At 41.1% G+C, this 20,136-nt stretch overlaps 1 protein-coding gene across 2 annotated transcripts in view; it reads right to left on the bottom strand.

Annotated features, from left to right (window-relative positions):
- lnx1 (ligand of numb-protein X 1) overlaps positions 1 to 17,360 on the bottom strand; it is a 35,447-nt gene extending 18,087 nt beyond the window's left edge. For both annotated transcript variants that reach the window (XM_085347567.1, XM_085347568.1), the window contains exon 1: positions 16,906 to 17,360. In XM_085347567.1, coding sequence (XP_085203693.1) covers positions 16,906 to 17,360 — 455 coding nt within the window. The remainder of the gene's footprint in view (positions 1 to 16,905) is intronic.
- Between the last annotated feature and the right edge of the window lie 2,776 nt (positions 17,361 to 20,136).

Raw genomic sequence — 20,136 nt, 5'->3', positions numbered from 1 at the left:
GCAGTAACGCAGCGTTCCTACGGGAAAGTAACGGTAATCTAATTACCGATTTTGCAATAGTAATCCCTTACTTTACTCGTTACTTGAAAAAAGTAATCAGATTACAGTAACGCGTTACAAGTAACGCGTTACTGCCCATCTCTGCTTACTAATACACCTTACGTATGTCCAGCTCAACTGTGGCTGTTTTCCAGTGCTGCAGTCAAGCACGATGTGTACGTTGATGTGTCGACAACTCTAACTGTAATCCCCTCCACGCTACGCTGAACTGCATAATCATAGAGAATCCCCACCAGGCTGCTGTCCCACATTGCCTTTGGCACCTTTTAGCCTATATTTTTCACTCTATGCCATCCTAGCCCTTGGCAGTGTCCTGGTTTCTCTACCTCCACGTGCCATGGTACAACAGCCTGAAACACAGCCAGCACTGGTCAGCCCAACCAAAAGCCCTGACACTTAGTAGGCGACGTTCACGTGAGAGATTAACTCTATGCTATGAGGTGCCGTAAGGGACATTATTACTGAAACGCTCTCACACACACAACTGAAACGCTCTCACACACACAACTGAAACGCTCTCACACACACTACTAAAACACTCTCACACACACTACTGAAATTTTAGCTCTCACACACACTACTGAAACGCTCTCACACACACAACTGAAACGCTCTCACACACACAACTGAAACGCTCTCACACACACTACTGAAACGCTCTCACACACACTACTGAAATTTTAGCTCTCACACACACAACTGAAACGCTCTCACACACACTACTGAAACGCTCTCACACACACTACTGAAATTTTAGCTCTCACACACACTACTGAAACGCTCTCACACACACTACTGAAACGCTCTCACACACACTACTGAAACGCTCTCACACACACTACTGAAATTTTAGCTCTCACACACACTACTGAAACGCTCTCACACACACTACTGAAACGCTCTCACACACACAACTGAAATTTTAGCTCTCACACACACTACTGAAACGCTCTCACACACACTACTGAAACGCTCTCACACACACAACTGAAACGCTCTCACACACACTACTGAAACGCTCTCACACACACTACTGAAACGCTCTCACACACACTACTGAAACACTCTCACACACACAACTGAAACGCTCTCACACACACTACTGAAACGCTCTCACACACACTACTGAAACGCTCTCACACACACAACTGAAACACTCTCACACACACAACTGAAACGCTCTCACACACACTACTGAAATTTTAGCTCTCACACACACTACTGAAACGCTCTCACACACACAACTGAAACGCTCTCACACACACTACTGAAACGCTCTCACACACACCACTGAAACCAGAGGCATTTCTGCTGAACAGGAAGTTGTTTCCTGACAAGGAAACTGATGGAAAAAGTGGTATATTTCAAAACACTACAAGGATTTCTACTCAGCAACCTGCTAGTACAGCAGTCCCCAACCTTTTTTGCGCCACGTAAACAATATAAAAAATAAAAAAAAACGATAAATACCATGAAAACCATAAATAGAAATGTGTTCGAATTTTTGTGGAGGAATAAAACCCATTACATAGAAAGATCTCAGCTTGTGAAGGGATACAATAAAGGTGGTATCAAAACTCCAGAATTGGAATTTATGGTTGGCACCCTTAGAATTAAATGGTTAAAATCTTGTCTGTCACAGCCAGACTCTACTTAGCTCCACATCCCATGATTCTTGTTTAATAAAATAGTATACAGGATTAGACTTTATTTTGAAATGTGATTTTGCGGCAAATAAAATCCCCATAAAGATATCAAACTTTCCAAAACAGACGTTGCATTTTTGGGAAAATGAGATTTACCCACAACTTCTCCCCATAATTCAACCTTATGGAATAATAGGGTAATAACACTTAATCAAAAATCAATTTTCAAGAGTGACTGGTTTGAACAAAAATATTATATTCATAACAGATTTGTTGGATGATAACGGTGTCATTCTAAGTTACACAGACTTTTCAGAAAAATATTGTCTAAACTGTTCTCAAAGAGAATATAACAAATTTTGTGAACTGGTCCCACTGCCTCTGCTTCATTTGATTAAAATTTTTATGATATACAATAATTTCTCATCAGTGCTCCCAAATTTATTGCTAGGGCAATGTCAGCTGTTTGATAAAAATGCAATAAGAAATTTGTTAGTAGTTTCTTCAAAGACAAAATATTTCATAGTTACAACAGAATGGTTACATGGCATGGTTCTAATTTAGTTATTTCATATACACTGGATAAAGCATACTAAAAATTTATGAAATAGCCTATTCTACCTAAAGTTAAAGAAACACACTTTAAACAAAACTAATACTGTGGCAGAATTTCTAAAAAAAAGAGATTTGGCTTTGAGGTGGATCAGTGTTCTTTTTGTACTGATGAAAATGAAACCCTAGAACATCTTTTTTTCCCCTATGCCCTATCACACAATGTATTTGGTGCAACTTAAAAAATTGGATTTCCCTAAATATTAATGATGTGCCACTGTTTGAATTACATCATAATTTTTTTTATATGGATCATCTAGCATTGGATGTCTCAGACATTATTAACATCATCATACTTGTTGAGTATTGCAGCATCGACAGCGATCAACTCGAAGGAAAATGACGACGGAGGCAAAAATGTCCTTAATATTTTTGGGAACTTTATTCCTCATCAACATGCGGCAAAACTTTTCTCATGGGTGCCATTTTCGTTGTGGTATACTTTTTTTTTTTTCTTAGGGGCGTGATGACGCAGCATCCGTGCTCTTACAATGAAACAGTGCCTCCTTGTGGTGGCAACTAAAATACTGTCTCTGTTAAACCACAGTAACCATAATGCAGTTAAACACTGTACAACATGAGTACACACAATGAATATCTTAACAATACTTTTGAGTAAATATCATATCCATTGTGCTAAATGGAGGAACGCTAAGCCTTCTCTCCCTGGTTTTATTGATGATTTTAAGATATTTTTCTTTGCTAAAAAAAGACAAAAAGCACATATGCCAAAAAAATAACCAGGATAATGCACGTCTCCCGCTATTCTAAATTTTGACTTATGCTGAGGCTAATATATTGTTAAGTAATGCAGCTGTCTCACTGAGGTCCAGAATCGATTTGTTCCACGATTCGATTCAATTCAATTCGATTTGATTATGGGGAATTTTGACAGTCAGAAATATTATAATTCAGATCAGTACATTTACATATTTTTGTATTTAAAAAAAGGAAGCTGACACACGCAAGACTTTATCAAAGGTGTGAGCATCACAGCAGATGCCTTTGTGTCAAAGTAGCTGAAGATAAAACACATAAAAACATGAAGGTGGTTTTCCTGGCCTGGGATTTTATAAAAAATATTCTGCAGTACATCAAAAACGAAAGAAAATCATTAACATATGAACGTTACCTCTGACGTTACAGCGGTTTTATTAGAGACACGGCTAACGTTTTGCATTTTGCATAATTTTAAAAAGTTTAAATTTATTCAGTATTGAACGGCAGAAATTAGGTTTTCTTTTCGGAAGTATGTAAAATGAAAAAAAAAAAAAAAAACAGCGGCTGACTGCGCTGTAAACAACAGTAGACTTGTGCCTAACAAGCAAGCGAATAATGCAGAAAACAGATTTTTAGAGGGAAACTGTTCTTGAAGTACAGAGAGAGAGAAAGAAAGAGAGAGGGCTGTGCATGACGTGCGATTTTATCGTGGTGGAAGCAAAACAGTGAGGGAATTCATGACGATGTTTATGTGAAGCGCAGTTTGGATCTCCTTTTGCTGCTGGTTCAGTCAATATTGTTTGGAGAGAGATAAAACTAACAGCTTTAGAATCGGCGCAAAAACGGCGTGAAAACAAAGCGCGGACCTGCCGACAGATCAGAGTCAGCGAGCTGTCGGCTTTCAGCCCCGACCGTGTCCGTGCTGTCGGGTGAGAAAGGCGACATCTCACTGATTCTGATCCGCGGGTCCGCGCTGTGTGTTTACGTCTTTGTGCAGAAGCCATGTACCTGCTCTCATTTACTGTCTTAGCTGTTTGGTGGTTGTTGAAATTTTGTGAGGTTTCACCAGAGATTCTGGCATTTCGGGTAAAATAAATTTATATTAAAAAATCGATTCAGGATTTTAATGAATCGATTTCACGTTATCCAAGCCAGAATCGATTTTAATCAATAAATTGATTATAAAAACCCACCCCTAACTAACAGGTTGCTGAGTAGACATCTGTGTAGTGGTTTGTTTGAAATCTAACACTTTTTCCTTCAGTTTCCTTGTCAAGAATTAACTTCCTGTTTAACTGAAATGCCTTCCTGTTTAACTGAAATGCCTTCCTGTTCAACTGAAATGCCTTCCTGTTCAACTGAAACACCTTCCTGTTTAACTGAAATGCCTTCCTGTTCAACTGAAATGCCTTCCTGTTCAACTGAAATGCCTTCCTGTTTAACTGAAATGCCTTGGTTTTTCAGTAGTGTGTGTGAGAGCGTTTCAGTTGTGTGTGTGAGAGCGTTTCAGTTGTGTGTGTGAGAGCTAAAATTTCAGTAGTGTGTGTGAGAGCGTTTCAGTAGTGTGTGTGAGAGCGTTTCAGTAGTGTGTGTGAGAGCGTTTCAGTTGTGTGTGTGAGAGCGTTTCAGTAGTGTGTGTGAGAGCGTTTCAGTTGTGTGTGTGAGAGCGTTTCAGTAGTGTGTGTGAGAGCGTTTCAGTTGTGTGTGTGAGAGCGTTTCAGTAGTGTGTGTGAGAGCTAAAATTTCAGTAGTGTGTGTGAGAGCGTTTCAGTAGTGTGTGTGAGAGCGTTTCAGTAGTGTGTGTGAGAGCTAAAATTTCAGTAGTGTGTGTGAGAGCGTTTCAGTAGTGTGTGTGAGAGCTAAAATTTCAGTAGTGTGTGTGAGAGCGTTTCAGTAGTGTGTGTGAGAGCGTTTCAGTAGTGTGTGTGAGAGCGTTTCAGTAGTGTGTGTGAGAGCTAAAATTTCAGTAGTGTGTGTGAGAGCGTTTCAGTAGTGTGTGTGAGAGCGTTTCAGTAGTGTGTGTGAGAGCGTTTCAGTTGTGTGTGTGAGAGCTAAAATTTCAGTAGTGTGTGTGAGAGCGTTTCAGTAGTGTGTGTGAGAGCGTTTCAGTTGTGTGTGTGAGAGCGTTTCAGTAGTGTGTGTGAGAGCGTTTCAGTAGTGTGTGTGAGAGCTAAAATTTCAGTAGTGTGTGTGAGAGCGTTTCAGTAGTGTGTGTGAGAGCGTTTCAGTAGTGTGTGTGAGAGCGTTTCAGTTGTGTGTGTGAGAGCTAAAATTTCAGTAGTGTGTGTGAGAGCGTTTCAGTTGTGTGTGTGAGAGCGTTTCAGTAGTGTGTGTGAGAGCGTTTCAGTAGTGTGTGTGAGAGCGTTTCAGTAGTGTGTGTGAGAGCTAAAATTTCAGTTGTGTGTGTGAGAGCGTTTCAGTAGTGTGTGTGAGAGCGTTTCAGTAGTGTGTGTGAGAGCGTTTCAGTAGTGTGTGTGAGAGCGTTTCAGTAGTGTGTGTGAGAGCGTTTCAGTAGTGTGTGTGAGAGCTAAAATTTCAGTTGTGTGTGTGAGAGCGTTTCAGTAGTGTGTGTGAGAGCGTTTCAGTAGTGTGTGTGAGAGCGTTTCAGTAGTGTGTGTGAGAGCGTTTCAGTAGTGTGTGTGAGAGCTAAAATTTCAGTAGTGTGTGTGAGAGCGTTTCAGTAGTGTGTGTGAGAGCGTTTCAGTTGTGTGTGTGTGAGAGCGTTTCAGTAATAATGTCCCTTACGGCACCTCATACTCCTCTCTGCTGTCAGTTACACTCTGTTAGATGCGTGCTCTGCAGTCTGCTCATATGGAACGCCTCCTGCAGATAAGCTGCTGCAGACAGGACGATGCAGAAAGCATTTCATGTCATACACGTCATGCATCAAAACCCATCAACAGCAGCAAAACTTTGAGTCAGTCATAAGCAAAGGTTAACTTATACTAATCTTTGTAATACACCTAACTTCTATCATGTAGCTAAGAAAGAAGGGCATCTGAATTAAAAAATATTAGACGTTTAAATTTACTTAAAGTCTCTCCTAATGAAACACCACGGTAAGACTCATCTTCAAACCTTTCTGCATGCTGACAGTACCAGACACACCTGAGAGGAAAGCTCTGCTGAAGTAAACACACTGATCTGCTACTCACTGCTGTTCATGAATAAATGAATACACACACCTGTTCTTTTGTGACTGTGTATTTACACATGCATGGCGTGCACTTCAATTATACAACATCAAATGCGTCTTTGGTGTGTTGATTAGTCCATATTTGTTTTATGTGAACAGTAATGTGCAATTTTAGATTAATGCATTAGTCTGAATTGCTTCAGTGTGTCCTCTGCATGTGTCCTTGCCCCATGTCTCCTTGCATGTTTAATTGTGTTGCTTCTGTAGACTTTGCCCACCTTTGCATATAAATGCTTGCATGGTTGATTCACTGAATTTGCTTCATAAACTAGAATCCCATGCAAAGAAATAATTAAACTGATTTAATTTTTGGAAAGCTGTGCAAGTACTTCAAGAGGTGGTAAGCATGACTTTTATCTTTTGGCTTCACTCCCACTGGCCTTCACTGTATCACTTGTATCTGCCTTGCTAGATACAATGAGACAGGGGGAGCTGCATGACTACAGAACAAGGATTAATATTTAATCCAAACAAAATTCTAATTAGTGAAGCCTGCCCCACACTAGGTTCAGACATGCGGCTAAAGGGGGCATGGAATGGCATGGCGCGCTGCCTCTGACTCGAGGTGGACCTGGTACAAACAAATGACTGGTATTGTTCAGATCCAAAGAGTGAGCGGCGGCTGGGTGTCTAAGCCTGTTAGGATGCGTTCATGCTGAAGTCGTCTGGAGCAATAGGAGTGCGTATTGCTCGTTGTGATCAAACACCTCCGAGATGAGGTCTGAAAAGACGGAAGCTAAGCTAATCATAGTGTTTAAGACATCTCAGCTCAAGCCCAGAAATGAACACAGATTAATCATTAATGCTCTACAGCACGACACTGTGATGATCAGGGGATGCCACGTGTGCTGGGGGAGGGAATACGCAAGATCCAATGACTGGTGTGTGTGTGTGTGTATGTGTGCACTGTTATGATGTGGGCAGTAAATATCACACCCGGTTGCTGTGTTGCGTGTACCAGCGTGGTGTTTGTATTGGCTGTTGATGACATAATACAATGGCAGTAAACCTATTAAGAGTTTCATCACAGAGACATTAACTCTGCACTTGCAATGTTGGTTACACTTACTCCCTGTGTATAGCAAGTATAGTGTGTAAACAAGCCTGTACAAGCATACTGATGTGTAAATAAGACAGATTATAACCATTCTCGCTTTTCTCACACCATACAAACTCACTGAAGCAATCGCACACACACAGAATGACATCTGTAAGTGAAAGAACAGACTGAGAAAGACGAGTGGAGAGAGGGTGTAGGCTGAGGCGGTAGTCGCACAACGGGAGCTGGAGGCTGCTGCTGTCAACAGTATGGATAAAGACAAATGGTGTTCCACTGCTCACTAGCCAGGCAGAAAAACACCACGTCCGCGATTGTCTGCTTCTAAGTTACTCTCTCTGTCATGTCATAATCAGCAAAAGCTCTACTGTCACCGGTACAGAGACACGCTCCAACACATGCTGTCAATATTTCTCACTTAGTGAGTGTCAGAGAGAAATCATATGATTTTATTTACAAACAAGCACTCGCTGAAAGGACCTGCATACTGTGCCTGCTGGGTACCATCACCATGGCAGCCGTATGTATAGCCAGATGGAAGGCAGGCACAGGAAGTGACCTTATACCCTCCTGTCTCCTCTCATCTCCCCTCTACTCTTTTCTGTGCTCTGCATGGTTCATCCACTCTATTCTTCTTACATCCTCAACCACTTCTTTCTGTGTATAATTAAATCAGTTTGACCTATCTAATATAATAAATCTGTTTTACTTGATTTGCAGTATTTACAGTGTATCACCCTTCTTTCCTCTCCTCTTTGGCATCCATTGCTGCCCAACACGGGCTCTTGCTGTCTGCAGGAGCTAAAGCCCCACTCAGTGCAGAGAGCGCATACAATGAAATGAGGGGATTTGCGAGGCGGTCCATTGTTCCATGTGTTCATGCAATATAATGGGACATTTCCGACAGACTGGAGAGAAGAGCAATTGCTGAGCTCCGGGATCACAGAGCTTTGAGTTCACACGGAGCTAGTGAATGTAGTCAATGCTTACTCCCACACAAAGAGAGACCGAGGAGCCAAGAAGGAAGACGGTGTGACGTACAGTAAATGTATTAAATGTTAGATTATCCATCAATGTCAATTTGCAAGCAAAAAATAAAAGTATTTGCAACTTTGCTCTGGTCTAAATGACTTAGATCAAACTATTGGCCAAACAAAACAAGCACTACTAGGACATTACATCATATGACTAATATTAACTAGAAGTGTATTCTGCAGATCAGGTTATAATGAACACAGAAATGTTGACACAGATGTTTCCATGTGCATTAGTTCTGATATAATGTTTGATGCAGAATTAATTAGAAGGAAATGTGCAGCAACAGGTGCATTATTATGTTATGTTGTTTCCAACACAGACAGATTTCTCAATTTGTTCAGTATAACAAAATGAATGTGTGTATAAGTGAATGTGTAGTTTATTTTCAGTAGATGCAAACGGAGAGTAGCCAGATATGAATTTTTAATGTGGTGAAAGTCTGTTCCACAAATAAACACAGAGTAGTTACAACCGTCCGAGAGCCCATACAGGCTGTACACACACAGTGTTTGTGTGTGTAAAAAATACTCGCTTGTGTGTCCAAATACTGTATTGCTCCAGTCAATACAGTAGTGACACACTAACACACATGCTACTAAAGAGAACGAGATAAAGGCAGAGATGCCATGCTGCAGTGCCGCTCTGTAGCATCCCAACCGTCCTGGACAGCATAAAGCACAACCTGCTGGCTCTGCTGCGTTTTAGCGCCACAGCAACCAGTGACCAAAGCATCAGGAAGCAACTGACTGGTTGTTTTCACAACAAAGAAGAACACCCTGACTCTTCAAGCGATGATCCGAATGTCAACATTGGAAGTAATATACAAATATGCATTAACGCTCTGAATGCAGACACAAAGAAATGGGTTTTAAAAGTAAACAAAATGCACGATTACACATAACAGCTGCGCTGATGGAGGGATAGGATGGGTAGATGTTGATGAAGAGGATGCAGGAGGAGGCTGAGTGTTGTACTCACAGTTCTGAATAGAGGATGTGCAGGTTGCCCAAATTGTCTGTGTAGTTGGCCGGACTGAGCCAGGGCAAAACTAGCAGCAACAGAGCCTTCATGATCAATGCTCTGCTCCTTTTCCTCTCTTTTCTTCCCTGTTTCCTCCTTTCTGAACTATAGCTCTCTCCTCTCCTGTTCCCCCCTCCTCCCCCTCCTCCTCCTCCACCTCCAATTCTCCGAACCTGGCCGTGCTGACCTACCCCTCCTCGCCTGTCTTTCTTCTCAAGGGGCGCTCTCAGATTTGAATTAATCCTCGACTTCCTTCCTTCTAGCCTCTCTTTCCCCCTTTTGTTTTCCCTTCTCTACTTATGTCTGTGTGAGTTTCTTCCTCTGCCTCAGGCTGGTTGCCTGGTCATCTCAGCTGCAGAGGCAAACGGGCCAGTTGCCAGAGGTTGAAGACGTAGTGGAGGAAGAAGAAGCAGCAGAAGCAGGTGCAGAGAAGTCCCGTTGGTGCACAAGAGGAAGATGTAAAAGTACAAGAAGAACAGGAAGAAGACCCTTGCAAAGGTGGCACATTTGGAATACAATTTGAGATGTACGGCCCCTTAATCTGCTCTGGGCACTGGCGAGTTGTAAGAGGATTTGTGCTCGTATGCGTGTGTGTGCATGTCAGTCTCCCTCTGTGTGTGCGTATGTGTGCGCGTGTGTGTATGTCAGAGAGAACAGCGCAGGCTGTGACTTATACTGCAGCAGAAACCACTGAGGTGGGGGGGATGGAGCAGACCAAAAAAGAGACAGCAGGGGGGGAGAGGTACCAGGTGCGCTGTGATTGGCTCTACCCTCTTCACATGCGTACTCTCACGTACACTCCCATACATACATACCCACAAGTACAATCTCTGCATTCACCTCCCCCCTGCCTGCACATACATTCACCCGTGAAGGGGAGGATAGAGAGTATGTTGCCTTCCAAAACCCTCGCCCCTCCTCTCTAACGATGGACTAATCCCAGTGCAGCAGATTGGTCTGATCGCTCAAAAGAATCTGCCTACATGTGTGGAAACAAAAAAGACAGAGCATGACCAAAACACACCGGCAAATCAATATTCTCTGCACGGGTGGAGCCTTGTTATCCTGAGTGACATGAATGAGAAATATGGGCGAAAAAGGAGAAGATTTAGAATAAGTCTTTACTGACACACTGTCCATTTTCATTCATTCATTCCATATTAATTCAATTTTGCAATGTACAAGAGCTGGTAAATGGAAGGGGAAAGGTAATTCATAATAACAAAGGATGAATCCATTCACCAAGACTTCTCCACCTGTTTAGATTGATTGTGGAGAAGCTGTGGGAAACATGGCTGGAGGAGAGCTGTGTGCTGACAAACTGTATTAGGTGTTGGTGACAGCAGCCAGCATTAACTATTGTGATTTGATTTTAAATATGAGTAAGATATATTTAATCTGCTAACTGCACTGATGGTGTTTGGGGTATGCATGGGGCTTCTTTCATCCTCTTCTATCTTTTCATTCATTTGTAGTAAACAGAGTGCAATGGAAGTGAATATGAAATGCAGGAGGACATCTGATCTATTTTTATTCCGTTCTATCAAATCTCACCCTCAGTCGCGTTTCCGTCAGTTTATAATTCATTTATTACTCAAAGTAGAGCAATCAAGCCATATTCTATTCATGTAGTCCAAAATTACAAGTCTGCCTTTGCTTTCTGTTTTCTATTTTGCTCTTATATTTTCCACCCTTATCCGATTTTCATAGTGTTGAGCTACACTCAAAAAACACACTTGTAAATTGTGGTGTAAATACCCTGACTGGATGAATTTCTCATGGATGGAGGCAGTATAGTTACCGGCTGAATTTTTTCCTCAATGCGTTTGTGCATCTGTGTGTTAATGCATGCATGCATGCAAACTGAGGCATAAGTTGTCCGGCAATATTTGAACAGTACGCACAGCAACAAGACCACAGGGCACGGAGGAAATGGAAAAGTAATTGGATTGTGACAGGATGCAGTTTGTGAACAGAAGCCAGTCTGCCCCACAGGACTCATTTCATTCTCTTGCACATTAACTTGGAGTCACAAAAGAGGCATCATAACATACACATAAACACATACTCCAACCACATTATTACTTTTCATTTCTCACTCACAGCAGCCAATCCATCATACTGACACAAAGTCATAATCTTTAAAAGTTTTTACAGAATATTTTTGTATTCTTGACATTCTGCTTTAAAGTCAGCTTACAAACCAAGGCTGTTTAAGCGCTAATAAGTAACATGTAAAGGAAACAAAGAGATGGTGTGACAGTGTTATAGCGTTTATCTGTGTTGCATCTTTTTCCCAGCTTCGTGATATTCTCTATTGCAGGAGCTTGCAATACAGTAGAAGTGCCTACTCTCTTTTCCTAGAGCTCTTTTTTAAAAATAAATTATGCAGTAACACTTTATGTATTTCTTCTCTCTGCTACTATGGTAGTACTAACGAGAAACCGTGTCCTGAAAAAGTACATTTATCTAGCTCCTTCAGTGGTTCACTCTCTGCAGATGGTGAAGCAATTGAATTAAAAATCTTTGCAATAAAGACTGTGGTTGCTTGGTTATTTAGTTAGGTTTCCAAATAAGTCAGTTTCTTTTTTTAATCTTAGCAGTTTTACAAAGTACTTTCTAATTCATCCACTCAACCAGACACATTAAAAACTCTTGTCTGCCATTGGTAGCAGCTTGGGCACCTCCACTAAGACACCTGTCCCATGGAGGTGTCAAAGACTGAACCATTCACTCTGCAATTAGGGGCTTAGTGCCCTTTTGAAACAGAGACCAAAACCCAATAATAACACATCAATCCAGATAAGAACCACTAATGTATTAAACAAAGAATCAGAATCAGAGACATTATTTCATATGTCTCAGATATTAAGGTTACCTATAACACCCTTCTCTGCAGAGTGTGTTATGTCATCTAATATCAAATAGGTATATGTAAATAACTATAAATCTGCTATAAGAATTACATAGACAGGTAAAACACTTTTCCGCTTCCCTCACTGGGTGGCTTTTCTCCCTCTATGAGTGTCTATCTAGTGAAACACTAATTCGAACATGTTCACCAAAACCATAAACAGAACAGTACAGAATGAAATGAAATAAAATAAAATAAGCACAGAATAAAATAGAAAATGTCTGCATGCATCACATGTATTTACATAAGCTTTGAACTACTCCTCAGTGGGCATTGGAGGCATACTTGAAAAACAAGGTAGTTTTCATAAAAGGAAAAAGGAGATGAACAAAATGCTGTCATGCTCAAGGCAAAATATCATCAAAACAGAACTCTGGGTAAATTGGCTAATATGAAAAACATGAGAATGAGAGACCTTCAAAGCAGAAAAAAAAAGATTTTGTGCATTATAGATAGACACATAGCTACATGAAACTAGCGAATGAAAAGAAAGAAAAGAAAATACCTGGGGGATCACATAAGGAGGCTATTTTTTTTTTTTGCCATATCCTATATATCCATACAGGGAAAAGTAATAGAAAACTGAAAAGATACTGAAGATTACATAGTTGAGATGTTATTCTTGATTGCAGAGATGTGTCCAGGATGGCATTTTCTCTATCCAAAGGCCAATAAAGGTCACAAATGATTAGATTAGTATGAAATCAGCTCTGAACAGATGGCATGGCTGTCTAAGTCATTAGAACTCCTGACACATTGCCAGATTTTGGGGTAGCAACAGCCAGAAACAGTCCACCCATCATTAGAACATAAAATACAGGCAGAGGGAGGAGCAGCGTTACACACATGAAATGGGTACTGAAAGCACATCTTGACTGGCTTAATTTCCCCAAATTCCATTTTGAGTTTTTATAAAATTTTAGGAAATTTGTTCCAATCCTAAAGCATAGTTAAGTTTTGTCTTATTGCTATATACTTGGAGGGCCATAAAACAAACTGCCATGGCACTGATTCTACAGCAGAAAGCATTTTTAGGTTTCTAACCCATGCAAAACAACGTGGATTTACTCTCACATTTTAAAGTGCTATTCTCACATTAGCTATTTAACCATCTGAAGGACAAAAGGATATAAATGAAGAGTGGGAGCAAAATTAATAAAGGTGCTTACACATGGAATGCACAGGAACAGCTTGACAGGCAAGAAAATATATCTTTGCAAATGAAATGATAAAATGATGAAATTCACTGTTTGGAACTCCTCTCCAACTCACCGCTGAGTGAGTTGGTGAAAAGAACTTACAGTATTTGTATATAATTTCCTCCTGTGTCACTTTTGTCCTGTTAAAATTACACGAAGGCGTTGATTATACTTGCTTGCGGACATGGAAACAGACAGCTGGAGATAGTTTCTGTTAAACTTCTTTAAATCTGCTGCCCGGAGCGCTTGTGTACTTTATACATTGTACACATGTAAGTGCAAGTTCATAAAAAACAAGCAGGCTCATAGACATTTGCACAGATGCTCGCAGTCACTGTCTAAAGATGACATGTGTCATGTGACCCAGGGTTTTGAGTTTCCGTTCTGGACTTATTTTCAAAAGTTTGAAGGAATGACGTTGGGTTTTCCAGGTTATCATACGTTTTGGGTTATCTAGTTTCTGAACATGTCTCTTTCCTGTGCCTCTGAGCTTGTATTTGTAATTCTTGATTTCTGGTCAGTTCATGTCTTTCCTATTCTGATGTCCATGTCTGTTTCTCCCCTGTCCCAGTGTCTAGCCCATGAATCTCAGTGTTTATTACTTCCTGTCTTATTTTGATAGTCTCTCATCCTGTGTGTGTTGTGTTCTGCCTCGTCAGTCAGATTAGTTTCAGCTGTGTTCCTACCTGTGGTCTGTTCCCTTGTTATTCCTTGTGTATTTATGTCCTCAGTCTCCCTTGGAGTGTGGTTTTGTTTTTTTCTGTGAGGTCTATGGTTCCTTAGTAGTTTCCTAGTTTCCTGTTCCTAGCACCTAGTTTCTTGTTGTGAGTTTAGTTAATTCTCATTGTTTCCAAGTGCTGCACCTGCCGAACCTGCCACAAGGCTGAATTGTGACAAAATGACACGGCCATTATGGACCCAGTAGCTCTCAACCCCTTAGATGAGTTGAAGGAGGGCATGATTTTAAGGTGTAAGGATATCAGGGAGCAGTTAGTTATAGGCTACAAAGACTGGTATCCACCATTCCTTGGTTACTGGACTTACTACATGAGGGTGATTGAAACTGACTTTCTCTGTCTGGATCAAATAAAGCCAGTGAAACAAGACTGTTTTCAATACAACGGGACCTAAGACTGATCAGTGTGCAACAAAACAGGCTAAATCAAAAGACTGTTAATTCAGTTTGTTTAGTTTCTTGTGTATATCTAAGCCAGTCGCTATCAAATATGAGTTTATTGCTCCTGAACTGACTAATAATGAACTCTCTGTTCAAAGTCCTCTGTTTCTGAGCTGGCAAGTAATAAATCAGTTAATTTTGATTCTGTGCCCACCAGTTGTGAAAATAACATGTCTAAGATAAGATAAGATAAGATAAGATAACCTTTATTAGTCCCACACGTGGGAAATTTGTTTTGTCACAGCAGGAAGTGGACAGTGCAAAAGTTATGACGCAAAAATTAGAATACAATAAGAATAAATACAGTACACAGCTGTACAGAATAGAATAAAATAATATACTATATACAGTAGAATAAAATAGAATAAAAATATACAATAAGATAAAAATAGAATACGAATGCTATATACAACTGAGTAAAAATACAACGATGCCAGAAAGGATTATTGCACTTAGTGTTATTGCACATGTGTGGATGTGTGTGTTTGTTCAGTTAAAGTCTTTGTTGTGGAGTCTGACAGCAGTGGGGAGGAAAGACCTGCGAAATCTCTCCGTCCCACACCGTGGGTGCCGCAGTCTCCCACTGAAGGAGCTGCTCAGTGCTGTCACAGTCTGCTGCATGGGGTGGGAGACGTTGTCCAACAGGGATGACAGCTTAGCCGCCGTTCTCCTGTCACTCACCACCTCCACTGGGTCCAGAGGGCATCCTAGAACAGAGCTGGCCCTTCGGATCACCCTGTTCAGTCTCTTCCTGTCCCCAGCAGAGATGCTGCCGCCCCAGCAGACCACACCATAAAAGATAGCAGAAGCCACCACAGAGTCATAGAAGGTCTTCAGGAGTGGGCCCTCCACCCCAAACGACCTGAGTCTCCGCAGCAGGTACAACCTGCTCTGCCCTTTCCTGTAGAGGGCGTCTGAGTTATGAGTCCAGTCCAGTCTGTTGTTCAGATGAACACCAAGGTACCTGTAGCTGTCCACAGCCTCAATGTCCATACCCTGGATGTTCAGTGGTTGCAGTGGAGAATGCTTGTGCCTGCGGAAGTCTACCACCAGCTCCTTGGTTTTACTGGCGGTTTTACTGGCGTTTTACTAGGGGTTCAGAGCCTGTGGATAACCCGGTCTCAGGGTCTGCTCCGTCTTCGTCTTCAGCATCGCGGTTGACCTCCAGATCCTCTTTGTCTCCACCGCTAGAAAAAGCCCCTGAGTTTTGCCCCGAGGCATTGTCGATCTCCTGAACTATGTGTGGTTTTTGGTTTTTTTGGACTCTGTTTGTCTCATGCACCCTGTGTCTTAGTAAGGACTCATAAATTATCTCTGTCTTTGAGTGGTGCACCTGGGTCCTTACAGACTTACGGAGATGAAAAGTATAATCCCGACCCAAGACTACTAGTTTCCTATAGTTTATAATTTAAATATACTTGATAGATTCAATATATAGAGAATATTAACCAACATCTTTCAATAAAAACTCAAAGACGCCATGTACCCACTGGACCCTGATGGAAATGTTTAAATCGGCATTTCACTGAAACTATTCTACATTCCTGCAAACAGTGTGTAGAGTCATCTTTCTGAAAGCAGTCTCTCACCTCTACAGCTGAATCCTTCTGGGAACTGGCCTCAGAGAGCCACACCTCATTATAACATTCACATTACATGAAGGAAAAGACTAGGGAAGAAATGACAGGCGAAAAGATGAGCAAGAAAAGAAGGTATAAAAAGAGCATAAACAGATGAAACGAGTCTATGTTTTGGAAATGGGAAATAAGATTCAGGGAGGGACAAAATTTTTAGAGTTTAAGGAGTTTTAGGCAATTTGATTTTTCTAAGTTTTAAGTGCAAATGAATAGGAAATACTCCTGGTGCTTATGTGTGGTGTGGGGCAAGATTCACTAATTATCCCAGCGGCCTTTGGGCTAAGGAAGTGTTAATGAGCATTAATGAAAACAGACCCAGACTGAGAAAAAAGGAAGTGCTTTCTTTTATAAACAGAGGATCTGGGCCTAGTTTAGATGGAAGTCTCGTTGGAAGAACTCTAGCCTTTGGGACTGGAGCTGTGGGCTAATGACGACGGGAGGAGGAGGAGGGCGGGAGACTTGGAGTGTGTACTTACTTCAGGTCATTGTAGAGTTTAGTAGACACATCAAAACCAAATAGAAGAAAGGAAAAACCAGGAGCTAAAGTACTTGCTTACTTTAATAGCAATACTAATAATATCATTTTTAAACAGGGAATTTAATGGTGCAAACTGTTTCTACCAGCCTACCTGAACTTGATGTGGTCTTCCAGTTGACCACGGGGCATTGTTTCAGTGCAATGGTCAGTGAAGGGACAAGCCACGGACAGCTTCTCCAGCAGCTTGTGGACCAGAAGGCTGGGCTTCCTGCAGGTCTGCAGCATGAGGGGTTCACGGCACACAGGACAGAAGTCACTCTCCAGCAGGAAGCTGGTGAGACACTCTTGGCAATAAGTATGTCCGCAGGGCGTGTCCAGAGGCTTGATGAGTGGCTGCAGACAGATGTGACAGATGAGGTCATCGTCCACTTCATCCTTGTAAAGGTACTCATGGTTCTCTTCCAACTGATGACTGTGGCCACATGATGCGCACAGTTCAGGAGTCGGAGACAATGATCCATAGTCTGAAGGGGAAAGAGGTGGAGCTGATGCTTCAGCCATTGCCGTGGCAACTTCAGGGTATGTACTCTGCTCCTGGATACTCATTTGGAGAACACTTGGGATGCCATGTTAGAGCTGGTAAGGAGGTCATTAGCAAAAGAGAGCTGTGGGGAAGATAAATATAATGCAAACAGACAAAAATGTAAAAAAATATAGTCTGTATTCAAAAGTCAAGTGCAACAGTGTTACCAGCAATGCTTGTAGGGTATTTTCACATTTCTGTAGATTATTTACCTAACAACAAGTAACTGTTGTTGTGATTTGGCACTATATAAATACAACTGAACTGAATTAAATGACTGCAATTATATGAAACTGCTTCATGAGTAATACTGATGCATCACTATATAAGCCACATTTACCTGTTTTAGTTGCTCAAAATTAAATCACTTTGAAGTACTATAAATTTCAGGGTCACTATTTGGGTCCAAAGAGTGACATATATCTAAAAGGGCGATTTGCTCATCCTTTTTTTGCTATGAAAATACTCATGATATCTTGGAGGAGCCGAGCAGGGACACTTTTATTTTTATATTTTTCAAACACAACTACAGAACATGTTGTGTGCAGCAGTCCTCCAAACCTGTCTTTTCTCCTCAGTTTGATTTTCTGCACTGACACAGAGAAGAGAGATCGAACAAGTGAGATTTCTTCTGTGGATGCAGCAACATCAATACTACTCATGTCAGCAGAAAGTGCAGAGACAGATAGAATCAGATAAGTCTTCAGCCTCCTGCTCAGTGTACAGCCTGACAAACATACATCACTGTTAATCCACAGCAATGTGACATGATTTTAGACGTGCCAAGTCTTTTTTTTTTTTCTTTACTGATACACAGGTTTACATTGTGAGTGTGCCAATGAACGCGTCATATCCAAAACCCAAAACAGGCATGCTATTTGGGCACATGGACACAAACAGATGGGCTCAGTGAGGCACACGTCACCTTGGCATAAGCCATCTTGTTGACTCTCCACATGCTTTGTTTCTGGACCCACTGCTGGGTGTTGGCTGCTTAATGAGACACTAGATCAAGTTAGAAAAACAAAACAACAACAACAAAACTTGTGTTTGGAGCCTACAAAATATTTATGTAATCCAAGCCCTAGTTCTGTTTTAATTGGACAGATTCCCATGCTCTTCTGCTAAATAATTTATTTCTAAAAAATTATAACTAACAATAGACTTTGATGTGGATTCCAATATGGTAATACATACAAATCTGTCCTACCTCTTTGTGAATACATGCAAATGTCCAGATTAACCACCAAGCTGCAGAATTAATCAATATAATTTCTTTTTACAGTATGAAATTGTTGGGTGGCAAGTTGTGAGAGCCACAAGCTTACAGTCTTTTGGTATGCCGGGTAGCGGAAGGCTAATAAGTAGAGGCTTAACAGTCTTAACAAAGATGAACTTTCCCTCTGAGAACTTGTGGTGGCACAGCTGATTCATCACACTGTGGCAACGTCTGACTTTGTCTATGAAGCAGAGCACTTTCATCACTACACAGGAAAAGCTACTGACAGAAAAGGGGAGGGAAAGAGACCAAGTACCTGTCAGTAGGTGATGAGAACAAGAAAATGGTGATTCATAGTCAAAGTAAATAAAAAATAAAGCTTGTCTAATATTCTCTTTAGCTTACGTCTGTTCTCTTCTCGCACTTGACGCAAAGCTGTTAAAAAACGATTCAAACTAACAATAGTATTAAACAGTGATGTGAAAAAGCAAGAGCACAGAGAAATAAAAATGAAATCTGGCATGCACACCCTAGAGTTCGGTAGCACGGGGGGTGCTGGATCAAAAAGAAAATTCTAATATGTTAGACCACTACAGAGCTCGCGTATAATGATTTTATAACATTCCAAACAAGAAGAAGAGCTCCAACTTCTGGCTCATCAAATGAACATTGATGGGGTTTTTTCTTATACATACTAACAAACGAATATTTCAGCCTCGTTGAAGTGCTGAAACTGAGAATCTCAAATGATACCACAAGGAAATGTAGTTTTTTGGCTTTAGAAGCCAATATTGACCCATTAATAAACTTAAAATGTAATTATGTATCTATGTCCGTTTGTATCCTATCTTCTCCTTAATGTGAATCTAAGAGGGTACACGGTCTATTACAACTGGGATTAAATTATTGAACTTAAATTATTGACCAAAGAAATCAATACATGCTCTTTGTCACTTTGTATAAAATATAAAAAGTGTTTAAAATTTCACAAATTGTAATGTCCAGAAGAAATTTATCAAGAGCTAAAATTGATATTGAGTAGAAATGAGTTAAGCCCATTGATGCAGCCCTTAACAACAGGCCAAGTTTCTCATGTGGCCCCCTGGGAAACTTAATTGCACAAGGGGCCACATGAGAAACAGGTAGCACTAGGAGCTACCTGCGGCTCCTGGGACAACACTGGTGGTTCTCAGGAAGGAGTTCCTTTTGTGTCAAATGCGTCACTGATCTTGGCATGATCTTGACTTGGCTCAGTCCTGCGCATAAGAACATCTTCCAACAAACGCAAGATATTCCAGAGAGAGGAAAGACAACTTTCACCCAAAGATGGGAGGGCCCTACCTTTCTCTGGAAATCGGTTCTGTTCAGTCAAGTCAAATCACAACAGCTGCCTTAAGGAACTTTACATTGTAAAGTAAAAATACTACAGTAATAGTGACAAAAACACAGACAATCAGATGACCACCTATGATCAAACATGCGGTGAGAGTGGGAAGGAAAAATTACATTTTAACAGAAAGAAATCTCCAGAAGCAACAGGCTCAGGGAGGGGCAGCCATCTCCCGTGACCGGGTGGGGGT

This window comes from Diplotaxodon limnothrissa, linkage group LG23 (assembly GCF_057381915.1).
Source record: "Diplotaxodon limnothrissa isolate DT_005_m linkage group LG23, D_limnothrissa_male_GT1.1, whole genome shotgun sequence".
In the NCBI taxonomy this organism is placed as follows: Eukaryota; Metazoa; Chordata; class Actinopteri; order Cichliformes; family Cichlidae; genus Diplotaxodon; species Diplotaxodon limnothrissa.
Note: the sequence above shows the minus strand (reverse complement) of the source record. Positions and strands in the feature narration are given on the sequence as shown.